At 40.6% G+C, this 13194-nt stretch overlaps 1 protein-coding gene across 1 annotated transcript in view; it reads right to left on the bottom strand.

Annotated features, from left to right (window-relative positions):
- RGS20 (regulator of G protein signaling 20) overlaps window positions 1-13194 on the bottom strand; it is a 44944-nt gene that overhangs the window by 1440 nt on the left and 30310 nt on the right. Inside the window, exons 4-6 of the mRNA XM_023750970.1 lie at window positions 8557-8705; window positions 5952-6035; window positions 3062-3296 (exon numbers count right to left, since the gene is read on the bottom strand). Of these exons, the coding sequence (XP_023606738.1) occupies window positions 3062-3296; window positions 5952-6035; window positions 8557-8705 (468 nt within the window). The remainder of the gene's footprint in view (window positions 1-3061; window positions 3297-5951; window positions 6036-8556; window positions 8706-13194) is intronic.

Raw genomic sequence — 13194 nt, 5'->3', positions numbered from 1 at the left:
TTCCTACTGCCGCGACCCTTTAATACAGTTCCTCATGTTGTGGTGACCCCCAATTTCATTGTTACAAATTGAACATAATTAAAGCATAGCAATTAATCACAAAAACAATATGTAATTATATATGTGTTTTCCGATGGTCTTAGGTGACCCCTGTGAAAGGGTTGTTCGACCCCCAAAGGAGTTGCGACCCACAGGTTGAGAACCGCTGATCTAGTGGTTTTCAATAGGCTGTGATTTTTGCCCCTCTATCAAGGGGACAATCGTCAATGTCTAGTGACATTTTGATCCTCAAAATTGCAAAGTCTGGGCAGGTTCTATTGGTATCTAGTGAGGAGACACCAGGGATACTGTTCAACATCCCATAGTGCATAGGGTAGCCCCTACAACAAGTAATCATCCAGCCCCACATGTCAATAGTGCTGAGTTTGCAAAATCCTGATCTAAGGATGTAAACTCATATTCTGAAGCCATTTTAGAACCAAATTTTTTTTCATTGTTCTCTTTTCAGCTGATGAGTTGCTTCTTCCCATCAGAACCACAAACAGAAAAGTCACATGCTTACACCGATTTCATAACATTTTGCTCTTCTTCCTCAGGTCAAAGATTCTTCCCTCTTTCACCTAACACCCTTGTTTCCTGCATAGCAAAGCAAAAAGAGAAGCATGATATGATTATTTTGCTACAAGAGGGTCTCATGACCCTTTTCCCCTATCATCAGTTTTCTGACAGCTAAGTCTTTGGTTTCTTGTATTTAGAACATGTGCTAGCACTAATTTGAAAGCAATGCTGAGATGTTCACATTACAAAACTTCTCTGCTGACCTTTCTGGCAACCATCTCGAAGAGGACTACATTAAATCTCTTTTCGAGTTGTATTAGATACGTTTCTCTTTGGAAATCCATCCCAAATTCCCATAGCTTGTTCTGATTCTTAAAAATCCCAAACCCATGCCTGACCGTTTTGGCTCAGTGGATAGAGCATCGGCCTGCAGACTGAAGGGTCCTGGGTTCGATTCTGGTCAAGGGCATGTACCTTGGTTGTGGGCACATCCCCAGTGGGGAGTGTGCAGGAGGCAGCTGGTCGATGTTTCTCTCTCATCGATTTTTCTAACTCTCTATCCCTCTCCCTTCCTCTCTGTAAAAAATCAATAAAATATATATTTTTAGAAATCCCAGAGTCACCCCAAAATTGAGCCTGCCAAAGAGAAACTGAACACATAATGAGGTTCTCAAATTTCAGTGGCTTCAAAAGCTCCTAGAAGGCTCCTTAAAACAGATTCTGGGTCCCCCCCTGGGTCCGTCTAATGCCTCTTCAGTGTGTCTCCATCATTCCTGTCCCACCCCACTGTTGATTGCTCACTGCACCAGCCCATTAGGATCCTGAGGCATTGGTGGGGGTGAGGGTGGAGGGCTCCAAGTCACTCTGCCCCCTTATGTGAGAGTTCTCTGGCAGGAGAGGCAATGTTTCATTAACTTTATATTCTTAGCACATATTTGGAAATAATGAATGATTTTATAACTAGAACCACAAGGCACTTAGTTTTTTGATCAACCCAACCTAGATTTTGGAATTGAAAGAACAAAAACTCTTGAGAGATGAAAACTTGCTTGATTTCACTCATAATTTCTCTGATATTAAAAAAGGACACTCTGGTGAAAACTTGGAAGAATCAGTATCATGTTAGTGATGCTACCATATAAAATAAAGATACCAGGGGACATCGTAATACTTTCAACAATAAAAATTTTAAAATAAGTTAAAATAAAGGTACTATAAAAAAGATTTTGAATCAGAATAAAGGGATACTTTTATTTAAAGAAATGCTTATACTATTTTTAAACAGTATTAATAGTGAAATGCATAGACTACCCCTTTTGGAGAATCTGATGAAAGTTATGGATACTTTCTCCAGAAAAATGGACAAAATCTTCCCCAGATTTCAGGGTGTACTTGGAGCCCATTGTGGGACCATGGTCAAAGGAATTAGAATACACTTGACCCTTGAACAACACAAGGGGTAGAGGCCCTGACCCCATGCAGGTGAAAATCCATGTATAACCCTTGACTCCCCAAAACTTTACTAATAGCTTACTGTTAACTGGAAGCCTTATTGGTAACATAAATAGTTGATTAGCTCATATTTTATATGTTATGTGTTTTATATACGACTAGAGGCCCAATGCACGAAATTCATGCAAGGGGCTTGGCCCTCGCAGCTGTGGCAGCTTACCTCAGCCCTCACAGCTCTGGCTTCGTCCAGAAGGTCGTTCGGCTGTATGGTTTAATTAGCATATTATGCTTTTATTATTATAGATAGTCTCATAATAAAGTAAGGTAGAGAAAAGAAAATGTTATTAAATGACAAGGAAGAGAAAATATATTTACAGTACTCTCCTGTATTTATTAGGGAAAAAACCTGCACACTTAAAATCAGGATTCTTGCCCAGCCAATGTGGTTCAGTGGTTGAACATCCACCTATGAACTAGAAGGTCACAGTTCCATTCCAGTTCAGGGCATATGCCTGGGTTGTGGGCTCGATCCCCTGTGTGGGGTGTGCAAGAGGCAGCCGATGGATGATTCTCATTACTGATGTTTCTATCTCTCTCTCTCTCTCTCCCTTCCTCTCTGAAATCAATAAAATCCTATATAATAAAAGGCTAACATGCAAATTGTCCCCTCAGGAGTTCGACTGCCCACTATGACGTGTGCTGACCACCAGGGGGTGGCACAGAACAAAGGAAGGCCTGGCCAGCAGCTGGCAGCCAGGGGAAAGAAGGCCCCGGCCAGCAGCCTGAAGGCCCTAATCGGCACTGATCAACGGCCAGGCCTGGAGACCCTACCTGTGCATGAATTTTGTGCACCAGGCCTCTAGTGTCATATATATATTCATTAAAACAAAACAAAGCAGGGTTGTTCAAGGGTAACGGGTAACAGCACTATGGATAGGAGGTAAAGTCATTTCCTATGTTTTGGAGTAGCTTTAACTGCCAGGTGACCAAACACAGAAGGGTTCATTTTATCCATGGGTTCCTGGATCAAAACCTTTTGGTAGGTACATACCTCTTTAGGAGAAAGAATAGAAATGTAGTCTTCATATATTGTCCTTGCCTTTTCCTCAATAATGCTTTTATTAGCTTCTTTTTTCAGTTCCTCACACGCCATCCAGAAAAGCATATTGTCTTCACTGAATTCTGTCCGGAGGAATTCGCGGAAAGCGTTCCTTCCTGCTGGGGTGAGCATCAACTTGTCGAAGGACTGCGCCCAGGCACTGACCTCTTCCAGAGTAGGAGTTGGGCTTTGCAGAGACCAGAAGAAAGGGCAAAAGGGAGCCATGTTACTGGTAGTTCATCTGGATTTCATCACTGGAAACCTATCTTTTTCCTCTCTGAGAATGAAAATGTGCACTTTGGACCTTTCAGGAAGGGAAAGAGCTGTTTTTGTTTCCTTAAGCCCTTAGCAAAAACACATGAGTTTGATACTCTCACATTGTTTAGCTGGATTGCATGGCTACTGCCCAAAGGCTGGCGAGCCAAATTGCTACAATAACTGCTCAGCACATACTTGTTTATATCTAAGCATGTCCTGGAAAAGTTTTTAAATTATAGAGGAAAAGAAAAATCCTATAATCATCTGAGCAAAAACTCCCTAGTCACATGACAGACCCGAGTCAGCCCTGACCACACTGACTTCCAGAATAGCAGTGGGGCAGTACCTATGTAGTATGTTTTAACACTCAAAAGAGAATTTTAAAGAGGAGAAAAGAATATGAGTTATATAACTGCAGGTTATGAAGGGTGACAACGAAAATGAGCATCCATGAATTCACCGTTTACCTTGAGAACCAGGCCGTTGCCGAGAGCTGCACTTACCTAGACACTACACTCACTCACTGCCCTCTGCCTCCCCAGGTCTGAGGGAACCTCTATTCTTGATTTTGGGTTTTCCCTATTCCAGTTGATTTTTTACTTACATTTCATTATACTGAGGTCAGAAAACACAATCTGTTTAACAATGACCTTTATTATTTCTTTTCCATTACCCTGTCCCCCTAATTTCTATGTATGTATGTATCCCGGAACAATGTATTTTTTAGTTAAAAAATATATTTGTATTGATTTCAAAGAGGAAGGGAGAGGGAGAAAGAGATGGAAACATCAATGATGAGAGAGAATCATTGATTGGCTGTCTCCTGCAAGCCCCACACTGGGGATTGAGCCTGTAACCCGGGCAGGTGCCCTGACCGGGAATTGAACGGTGGCCTCCCTGTTCATAGGTCAACCACTGAGCCATGCAGGCTGGGCTAGTTTTTTTTTTTCTTTGAAGTCTATAAAAATGTCTTCTACAGCTTGCTTTTTCCACCCAACACTAAGTGTCTAAGATTCACCCGTGCTGCTGTATGTGGCCAGCTCAGAGTTCCTGGGCAGGATTCATCTCTCATTTTCCATTCTTGTACTAGCCTCATCTGATTTTGGTTTCACTGTTACACTGGCCTCTTAGACATTTGGGTAATTATACGAGACTCGTGTAATCTTGGAATGATCAATTCCTGAAATGTTTTTGTGGAACTAATCTGTGAAACCAACTGGCTCCAGTGTTATTTTGTAGGAAGTTGTTATTGGGTTGAATTTTATGCCTGAAAAAAGATATGTTGAAGTCCTAGCCTTCAATATCTCTGGATGTGACCTTATTTGAAAATAGGATCCTTATAGATGTACTCCATTATGAGGGGTGTTCTTACAAACAGAGACAGATACAACAACCCTTCTTCGGCTTAGCAACAACAAACTATTATCACCCCCACAAAACACATAAGGAAACTGAGGCATAATGTGACCACTAAGTGCCCAAGGTCTCAAGGTTCCGCTGGCGGGAGGGGTATAGCCAGGACTAGAGGTAGGCATTGTGGTTTCAGATGTAACAGCCTCAAGCTTTGGTACAGAATACATGATACTGGAATATACAAGATAAAAGCTGTTTTAAGAAACTCATAAGTTGTGGAAGATTTTAATGTGCTTCCCAGACTTTTTAAAATCTGGGTAAGAATAACTAAGATAAAGAATGAAGAAAAATATTTAATCAACCTTTTAGGCTACTTCCCTTTTTTCTCTCAAAGTAAATAAATCTCAAAAATAAACATTTAGCCGAAACCGGTTTGGCTCAGTGGATAGAGCGTCGGCCTGAGGACTGAAAGGTCCCAGGTTCGATTCCGGTCAAGGGCATGTACCTGGGTTGCGGGCACATCCCCAGTAGGAGATGTGCAGGAGGCGGCTGATCGATGTTTCTCTCTCATCGATGTTTCTAACTCTCTATCTCTCTCCCTTCCTCTCTGTAAAAAATCAATAAAATATATTAAAAAAAAAATAAAATAAACATTTAATACAAGACCTATTTGAACAGTGCTTTTAGGATATTGGTTTTGTATTTGCAATTATATAGGCAAAATTCCAAGAAAAGGTCTAAGAATATGTAGATAAAAGTAAATCAGTTGATACTACAGGTGGGAAAAGAGAATATTAAAATCTGGCATTATGGAAAGTAATTTATGTGCATTTTCTGAAATTTTAAAAACAATACATTAATGGAAGTATAAGTTAATAGTTAAGAAAAAGATGGACTTTTAAAACTTTCCTGAAAACCAATGTGTATGTTTTATTATAGTCTTTTTTAAAAAGCATACCATATAAAAATCAAATAATGTCATATGCTTTGTCAAGAAGCATCAATTTATATTTGAGATTAGTAGGTATTAGATTAATGATGGAACTGATTTTTCTCCCTGTCACACAATGAATTAAAAGGAAATCTGCAGTGAAAATGTGATGCTCAGTTATGACTTGATATTGCTAACTTGCAGTTACAGAAATTATGTGTTCATTAAAACATATAGCGGAAAAAAATAATAAGGTAGGCATTTCTGTCAACTTAGTGAGCTGAACACATGAGATCTTACCTTTCTTCCCAGGTTGGAAGGTCGTCTCTTCTGAGTTCATGGGAAGCCCTCGCGGGCCCCTGTTCTTGATTTCTAACAGTGAGACTGCACAAAATACGACATTAACGTGTCAGTTGAGACCATTCTTTATCAAAGAAAGCTTTTTAACAGATATTCTAAAGAGAACTCCAGATTACCAAGTGGAACTTCTTTCTTTTCTTCAAAACAGTGACCCTGATTGGCTTTCTTAAGAAAACCATATGACAATAAAGTATTAGTAAAAATAAATTACGTTTATAATACTGTGGTCTACACTAATCAGGAGAGAGTTTACATTTAGAGTAATATTTCTTTTCATAAAAACATGCCCATTAAAAAATAATAAAAAGGTGAGATCATCAGGATGTTTTGCTTTTTCTTTTTCTCTAAATATTTTTATTTATTTATTTCATTTCTTGCACCTCGAAAACAAGTATATACTCTGCAGACTTTGTTTGCAGTCAAAATGGAGGTTTTAATATATTGATAGGCACACCTACAAAAGTACCAGAGAGTACCAGGAAAGTAAATCAAAATCTATTGTATTGATCAAGAGAGTTTAAGTTTCCTTATATACATTTGGTACATAACTTTGTAAATTTATTCCAAGTATTTTTGTTATTATTGTAAATGGAATTTTCAGTTCTATCTCATCTCCTAACTGATTATTATTTGTACATATGAAGGCTATTACTTTCTTGATAGCTTTATTGAACCATCATTTATATATCACAAAGCTAATTATTTAAAGTGTGCAATTAAGTGGTTTTTAGCATAATCACAAGGTTGTACAGCAATCACTAATATCTAATTTTAGAACATTTTCATCACCCTAAAAAGAAGTCCAGCCAGCCCTGGCTGGTGTGGTTCAGTGGGTTGAAGCACCGAAGGGTTGCGGGTTCGATTCCCTGTTAGGGCACATACCCAGGTGCACAGGACAATGCCCAACCAACTGAGCCACACCGGCCAGGGCTTTATTGAATTCTTTTTTGTTTGCATCAGTTTAGCTATAATTCTCTTGGGGTTTCCAGGTATATTCTCGTATCATCTGCAAATAGGGAGAGTTACTTCTTATTTTCCAGTTTTTAGGCCTCCAGTCATTTTCTCTTGTCTAATGTCATTGGCTGATGATACCTATAGTACAATGCTAAAGAGTAGGGGTATAGGCATCCTCACCTTGTTTTTGTTTTTGGGGTTTTATTGTGTGATATATTTTTATTGATTTCAGAAAGGAAGGGAGAGGGAGAGAAAGAAGTATCAGTGATGAGAGAGAGAGTCACTGATTGACTGCCTCCTGCATGCCCCACACTGGGGATCCAGCTCGAAACCTGGGTATATGCTCGAACCGTGAACTCCTGGTTCATAGGTGGACGCTCAGCCACTGAACCATGCCAGTCAGGCCTCACCTTGTTTTTGATTTTAGCAGGAATGCTTTTAGTTTCCCATTAATATAAAAATTGATTTTATCACTGCTTTTGAGTTTACTTTATCTTTCTATCACTACTTACTATCTTTTCTATTCCTTTTATTACATCTTTCCTTAACTCTCTTTGTACCATTTTGTAAGCCTTTCAGTCTATTTTCAGCACATCTGCTTAAGAATTTTCAGTGATTGTGTGTGTGTGTTGCTCTATTTTTCTTTAAATGCAGAGTCATTAGAAACTCTTCTTACTTGTTGCTTTCATGATGCCAAGGCTAAAAACTGTAACTAAATAATGGTTTCTTAAAACAAAACAAAAACAAACTTGAGAGGCATCTGGGTGGTGTTCTCTCTGTGGGAGAATTAATACTGATTGACTCCCAAGGCTTCTTTCGTAAGCAGAAAACATTACTGCACAGTAGGGATGGAAAAGCAAAGAGAAAGTGAAGGATGAATTTGATACAATATTCCTAAAAAAAACTGGAAATTCCTTTGTGAACTAAATAAGCAATATTTATTTAAGCTTTGACATTTTTCCATGTCTCATTTTTTAAAAAGTAGAAATATTTAAGGAGACAATGTATTTTTTTTTTAAAAACTGAAGAACATATTTTGTGTCAATTTTTAAAACCAGAGTTAAGTTATTATTGCTACAGTAAAATTAGAAAATGTTGATAGAAGCCAAAATAGTTGCTCACCAGTAAAAGAAGACCCCTGATTAGATACATTTTGGTAAATTTTTGAGTTATAAAAAGGAAAAAAAATCCTCTAGAAAGGAAAAAAATTAGTTTATTGCCAAGAGATCAGCAATCTGCATGACTTCTTTTATAAAATGAGATGCCAGAAGGCCATAAAGCAAAATTTTGAGAAAGATAATACAAAGGCTTAGAGAACAAAGTGCCATTTACCTTTCCTTAATAATTGACTTTACTATGTGTTATCAACAGGGATACATCTCTGGCTGTATACTTTTTCCATCCCATTTCCCCTCTGTCCAACCTAGAGATAAATACCATCCTTAATTTGTTGTTTATCATTACCATACATGTTATTACCATACATGTTAGTCTCTCTACATACAAATGTATAATATATAAGTTACTAGAGGCCCGGTGCATGAATTCGTGCACCAGTGGGGTCCCTCGGCCTCAAAGCCCCAAACCTCACCATGAACAGCTACAACAGCAGCACCAGCAGAAGCAGCAAGCATTGGATCCTCGGTTCCCCACTCCGTGCTGGCCCGGGAGGGAGTCTGATGTCTCCTGGGCTGCAGACATCTGTCGCTTCTGCATCTCCCTCCGTTCTGAGCCCATCAGCTGCAACAATGAAAGGAAAATTGGTTTGGGTGGGCAGAGTGACCACAACTTAAGCTTGGTGATGCAGTTGTTTGGATCATTGAGAAAATGCAATGTGACTATATCCAGGTATCCAGGTCATTTCCACTAAAATATGGTGCTTAGAATTAATTTACCAAAGGTTCATTTAATGTCTAGCATCTGCCGTGCACTGTAATATATTTTAGGAATAAAATCATGAATGGAGGGTCCCTGCACCAAGGCACCCACAGTTGAGTAAAGGAGACACTGGCATCACAGACATTGAAGACATGCAGTAAAGTGACAATAGGGTCATTTCCCAGCTCCAGAATTCCCTTTGGGTTGAACCGATGGGGAGCAGTTGAATTACAGTTGCCCATGAGGCCATAGCATGGATATGGGAAGAAGCCACACCCAAAATGTCAGGCACAGTAACACAGCAGGCAGAGGAACCCTTAGGAGAGGAGCACGGCGGGGGTGGCTGCACTTAGTTATGAAATAAATGAGTAAATAAATAAAATAAGTCACAGAGATGTAAAGTACAGCCCAGGGAATATAATCAATACTCCTATATAATAAAAGGCTAATATGCAAATCGACCGAACGGCAGAACAACTGGTCACTATGATGCGCATTGACCACCAGGGGGGCAGATGCTCAATGCAGAAGCTGCCCCCTGGTGGTCAGTGCGCTCTCTCACAGGGGGAGCGCCGCTCAGCCAGAAGCCAGGCGCGGCAGTGGCAGGAGCCTCTCAGTGTCAGGAACCTCTCCCTAGGATGTTCCGACTGCCTAAGCTGGCAGTCGGACATCCCCCAAGGGCTCCCAGACTGTAAGAGGGTGCAGGCCAGGCTGAGGGACCCCTGGAATGCAAGAATTTCATGCACCAGGCTTCTAGTATTGTAATAACTTTGTGGGTTTTAAAAAATATATTTTTATTGATTTCAGAGAGGAAGGGAAAGTGAGAGAGAGATAGAATCATCAACGATGAAGAGAGAATCATTGATTGGCTGCCTCCTGCATGCCCCCTACTGGGGATCGAGCCCACAACCCAGGCATGTGCTATGACGGGGAATCGAACCATGACCTCCTGATTCATAGGTGGACACTCAACCACTGAGCCATGCTAGTGGGGTTATTGTAATAACTTTGTATGGTGGTGACAGAAGGTTACTAGATAACGTGATGATGACTTTGTATGCTATATAAACGTCAAATTACTATGTTGTATACCTGAAACTAACATAATATTGTATGTCAACTATAATAACAATTTAAATAAACATGGTGGAGGATGGAAGTCCTGGGGAAGCCGCCTGGTCCTGAGGCCCACTGATATATTCCAATCTTCACTACCTGCGAAACCTTGAAGAAGTTACCCAATTGAACTGTGACCTCCTGGTTCATAGGTTAACGCTCAACCACTGAGCCACGCTGGCCGGACTGGGTTTGTTTTTCTAGTCCAGCATTCGGTTTATTTCTTCCTCGTATTACCTATTCTAATATGCTATTGGACTTTGTTTTAATTATTATAGTTTGATTATATATTTTTATATTAGGTAAGTAGAGTTCCTTTCGTGAATTAGAAAAAAAATTGGTTTTGACTGTCCTTGTCTAGTTTTTCTTCCATTTGAATTTTGGAATCAGTTTGTCAAGGTCCAAAAAATACTACATTGGGATTTTGATTAGGACACATTGAATTTATAGATTTATGTATGACAAATGTCATCTGTTTTAGTACCTGCCAAATCAGGGGTGACTCCACTGGATTAGCTCTTTTAATTATACTGAGATGTAAGTTCCAGGACAGCAAGAGGGCCTGTCAGAGTGTTTACTGTCCCTTCACCCACAGCCAGAACAACGCTCACAACACCTGTCCACAACACCTGTCCAAAGAGCCCAGCCTCCGAGCAGTTTGGACCCTTGAGCTGGTGCAGCTCACTTGGCCAAAGGTGGAGGCAGAGACATTTGCCTAACTCACAGCTGGGAGACAGGCCCCCTTTGATGCCTCAGGGGACAAGGTTTGGGCTCCTCTGGACATCACATTCTCACAACTTCTGCAGCATTGCGGTGGGACACAGACCTACCTGGTTTCACTTCATTGAGGACACAGAGGGGCAGGGCCAAGCCCCACAATCTCCAAAGAGGTTCTGAGCAAAATTCTGAGTTTTCAAAAACTTCTGTTTTGGGGTTTTATTGTCTGAATAAGTTGGGGGCTATTTTAAGAAAAAGCTAGTTCATTGTTCTAGTAGGGGAAGTCAACTGAAAGCTTAATGATAACAATGGGCTTTTTAGAATTAAAATTACTTCCAGATGGATGCTCACACACATCTTTACCCTTTAAAAACTACTTAAGTATGTTACCATCTGTCTTACAGGGACTTTGAGTGGAAATCTTTACTCTTTTGTTTATATAGCTGTCGCCAAGTTTGTAACGTAAGCTACCAAAGGTTTTAAGACTATAATAGTAATGTCTTTCTGTTCTCTTCTGCTGTTACTGAATGAACATATTGCAAAATAGCAAAAGGGAGTGAATGGCTAGGCTTTTTCAGGGAAATGATAGTTTGACTTTAGACATGAATTTTTCCATGTTGCAAACATTTTTGCCCTGTTTTTCCCCCCTATAATTTGTAACCCGATTTTTACAAGTGCCTTTGGGAAATATTAGAAGGAAAGAGTCTGACCTGAAGGAAATTAATAAATTATGCATGTTTTGACTTGTTCTTTCTTAATACCAATCAACACTCAGGAGCATTTTGCAACTATGCTGGAAATCTTTATCAGGGGATTTCCTTAGGCCAGAAGACCATGGGAATTTCTCAGGATTATGGCAGATATGTGAATTCCCAAGGACAACTTAGCCCAGGGGCACCTCGGAAAGTACTAAAATCTTGTCTGTGGTGCTGCTTTAGTGAATCTCCAGTCGATAAAAATGTGTCAGGCAGTCATTAGCGGTTTGCATGAGGCGCCCTGCCAGCTTTTTACTGTTTCACAGCTAGGAATAGGCTCTCTAGCAAGAATTTCTGAGCAATCATTATAAATTATAGGGGGGGGGGGGGGGAAACCAGGCCAAAATATTTGCAACATGGAAAAATTCATCCCTAAAATCGAACTACCATTTCCCTGAATAAGCCTACCCATTCACTCCCTTTTTCTATTTTGGGAAGCAGCATTACTATCCATCCAGCTATCTAAGAAAGCCTGAAGTTACCCCCACTTCCTCCCACTGCCACCTCATGGCAAACCATGTGGAGACCATCTGCCTGGATGTCTTTCATGCCTATCCCCTGTCCTTTCTCCAGGGCCTTGAGTCATGGAGGAAGTCTCTATATCATCGCTCTGCCTCAGATTCCTAGGAAAAGGTTAACATTTTGGAAGGAACTCTGAGAGAGTTTTGAAACCTACATAAATCTAGAGCCTAGAGGGCATCATGCATTATGCATGCTTCACGGTGACCCTAAGCGTGTGAACTGAAATTTTGAGTTAATTTAAATCCTCTACAAATCCACACTTTCATAAAAGTGCCTGAAGTAAGGTTGGAAGCAATAGAGCATTAAAAATTAAATCAGTTTCCTCTTTGATTCTGAAGTGACCCAGGGAACTTATCCACCCAAGGGAGGAAAGGATAAAGCCCCTGCTGTGCTCCCCTAATCACCACCACATTTCTAGGTAAACTCTGAATACGCTTCAATACTAGGACAAGGGTCTGGGAACATCTGATATCCTCAGATGCATTTAGGCAGTTCCCTCAACCTAGAACAATTCTCCAAATTAACAATGCAGAGGGGAAATGCAATATTGCCACTACCACCACCACCACCATCGCTGCTCTTCAGGTCAGTTAAGAAAGTTGCAGCTAGAGGGAGGCGGGAGGCCCTGGTGGTGCAAGGGGAGGGGTATGTCAGGAGGCATTCCAGCCATAAAGAGGGATGGGGCTCCAAGGGCTGGCCTGGAGTGGATACTGTCAACATCTTTTGGCAAGCAGAGGCTCCGGTATAAGAACACCTGTGACCTTTGCAGCATGTGCTCAAGCATACCTTGTACCTAGCAACCACGCTGGAAATGAGTGACCTATCCAATGTTCACAACAGCCTTTACAGAATAATGTTCTCAGCAAAAGTAAAAGTGAGCTGGTCATGCAGACATGGTGTCCCTCTAATGAGACAGAGTAGGAAGTGCCAGTGCCACCCATGAGGTGGTCTGGTCAAGTCACTGAACCTAAGTCCATTCGAGCTATTGAATCTAACAGCTTGTTTGCAGGAACTTAGGGAATAGAGGAGCAAGTTAGCCTCCAGAGCAGGGGTCCTCAAACTACGGCCCGCGGGCCACATGCAAATACAAATATTGTATTTGTTCCCGTTTTGTTTTTTTACTTCAAAATAAGATATGTGCAGTGTGCATAGGAATTTGTTCATAGTTTTTTTTTAAACTATAGTCCGGCCCTCCAATGGTCTGAGGGACAGTGAACTGACCCCCTGTTTAAAAAGTTTGA

The sequence above is a fragment of the Myotis lucifugus genome, unplaced genomic scaffold (assembly GCF_000147115.1).
Source record: "Myotis lucifugus unplaced genomic scaffold, Myoluc2.0 scaffold_17, whole genome shotgun sequence".
Lineage (NCBI taxonomy): Eukaryota > Metazoa > Chordata > Mammalia > Chiroptera > Vespertilionidae > Myotis > Myotis lucifugus.
This window is presented reverse-complemented; position numbering and strand designations above follow the sequence as displayed.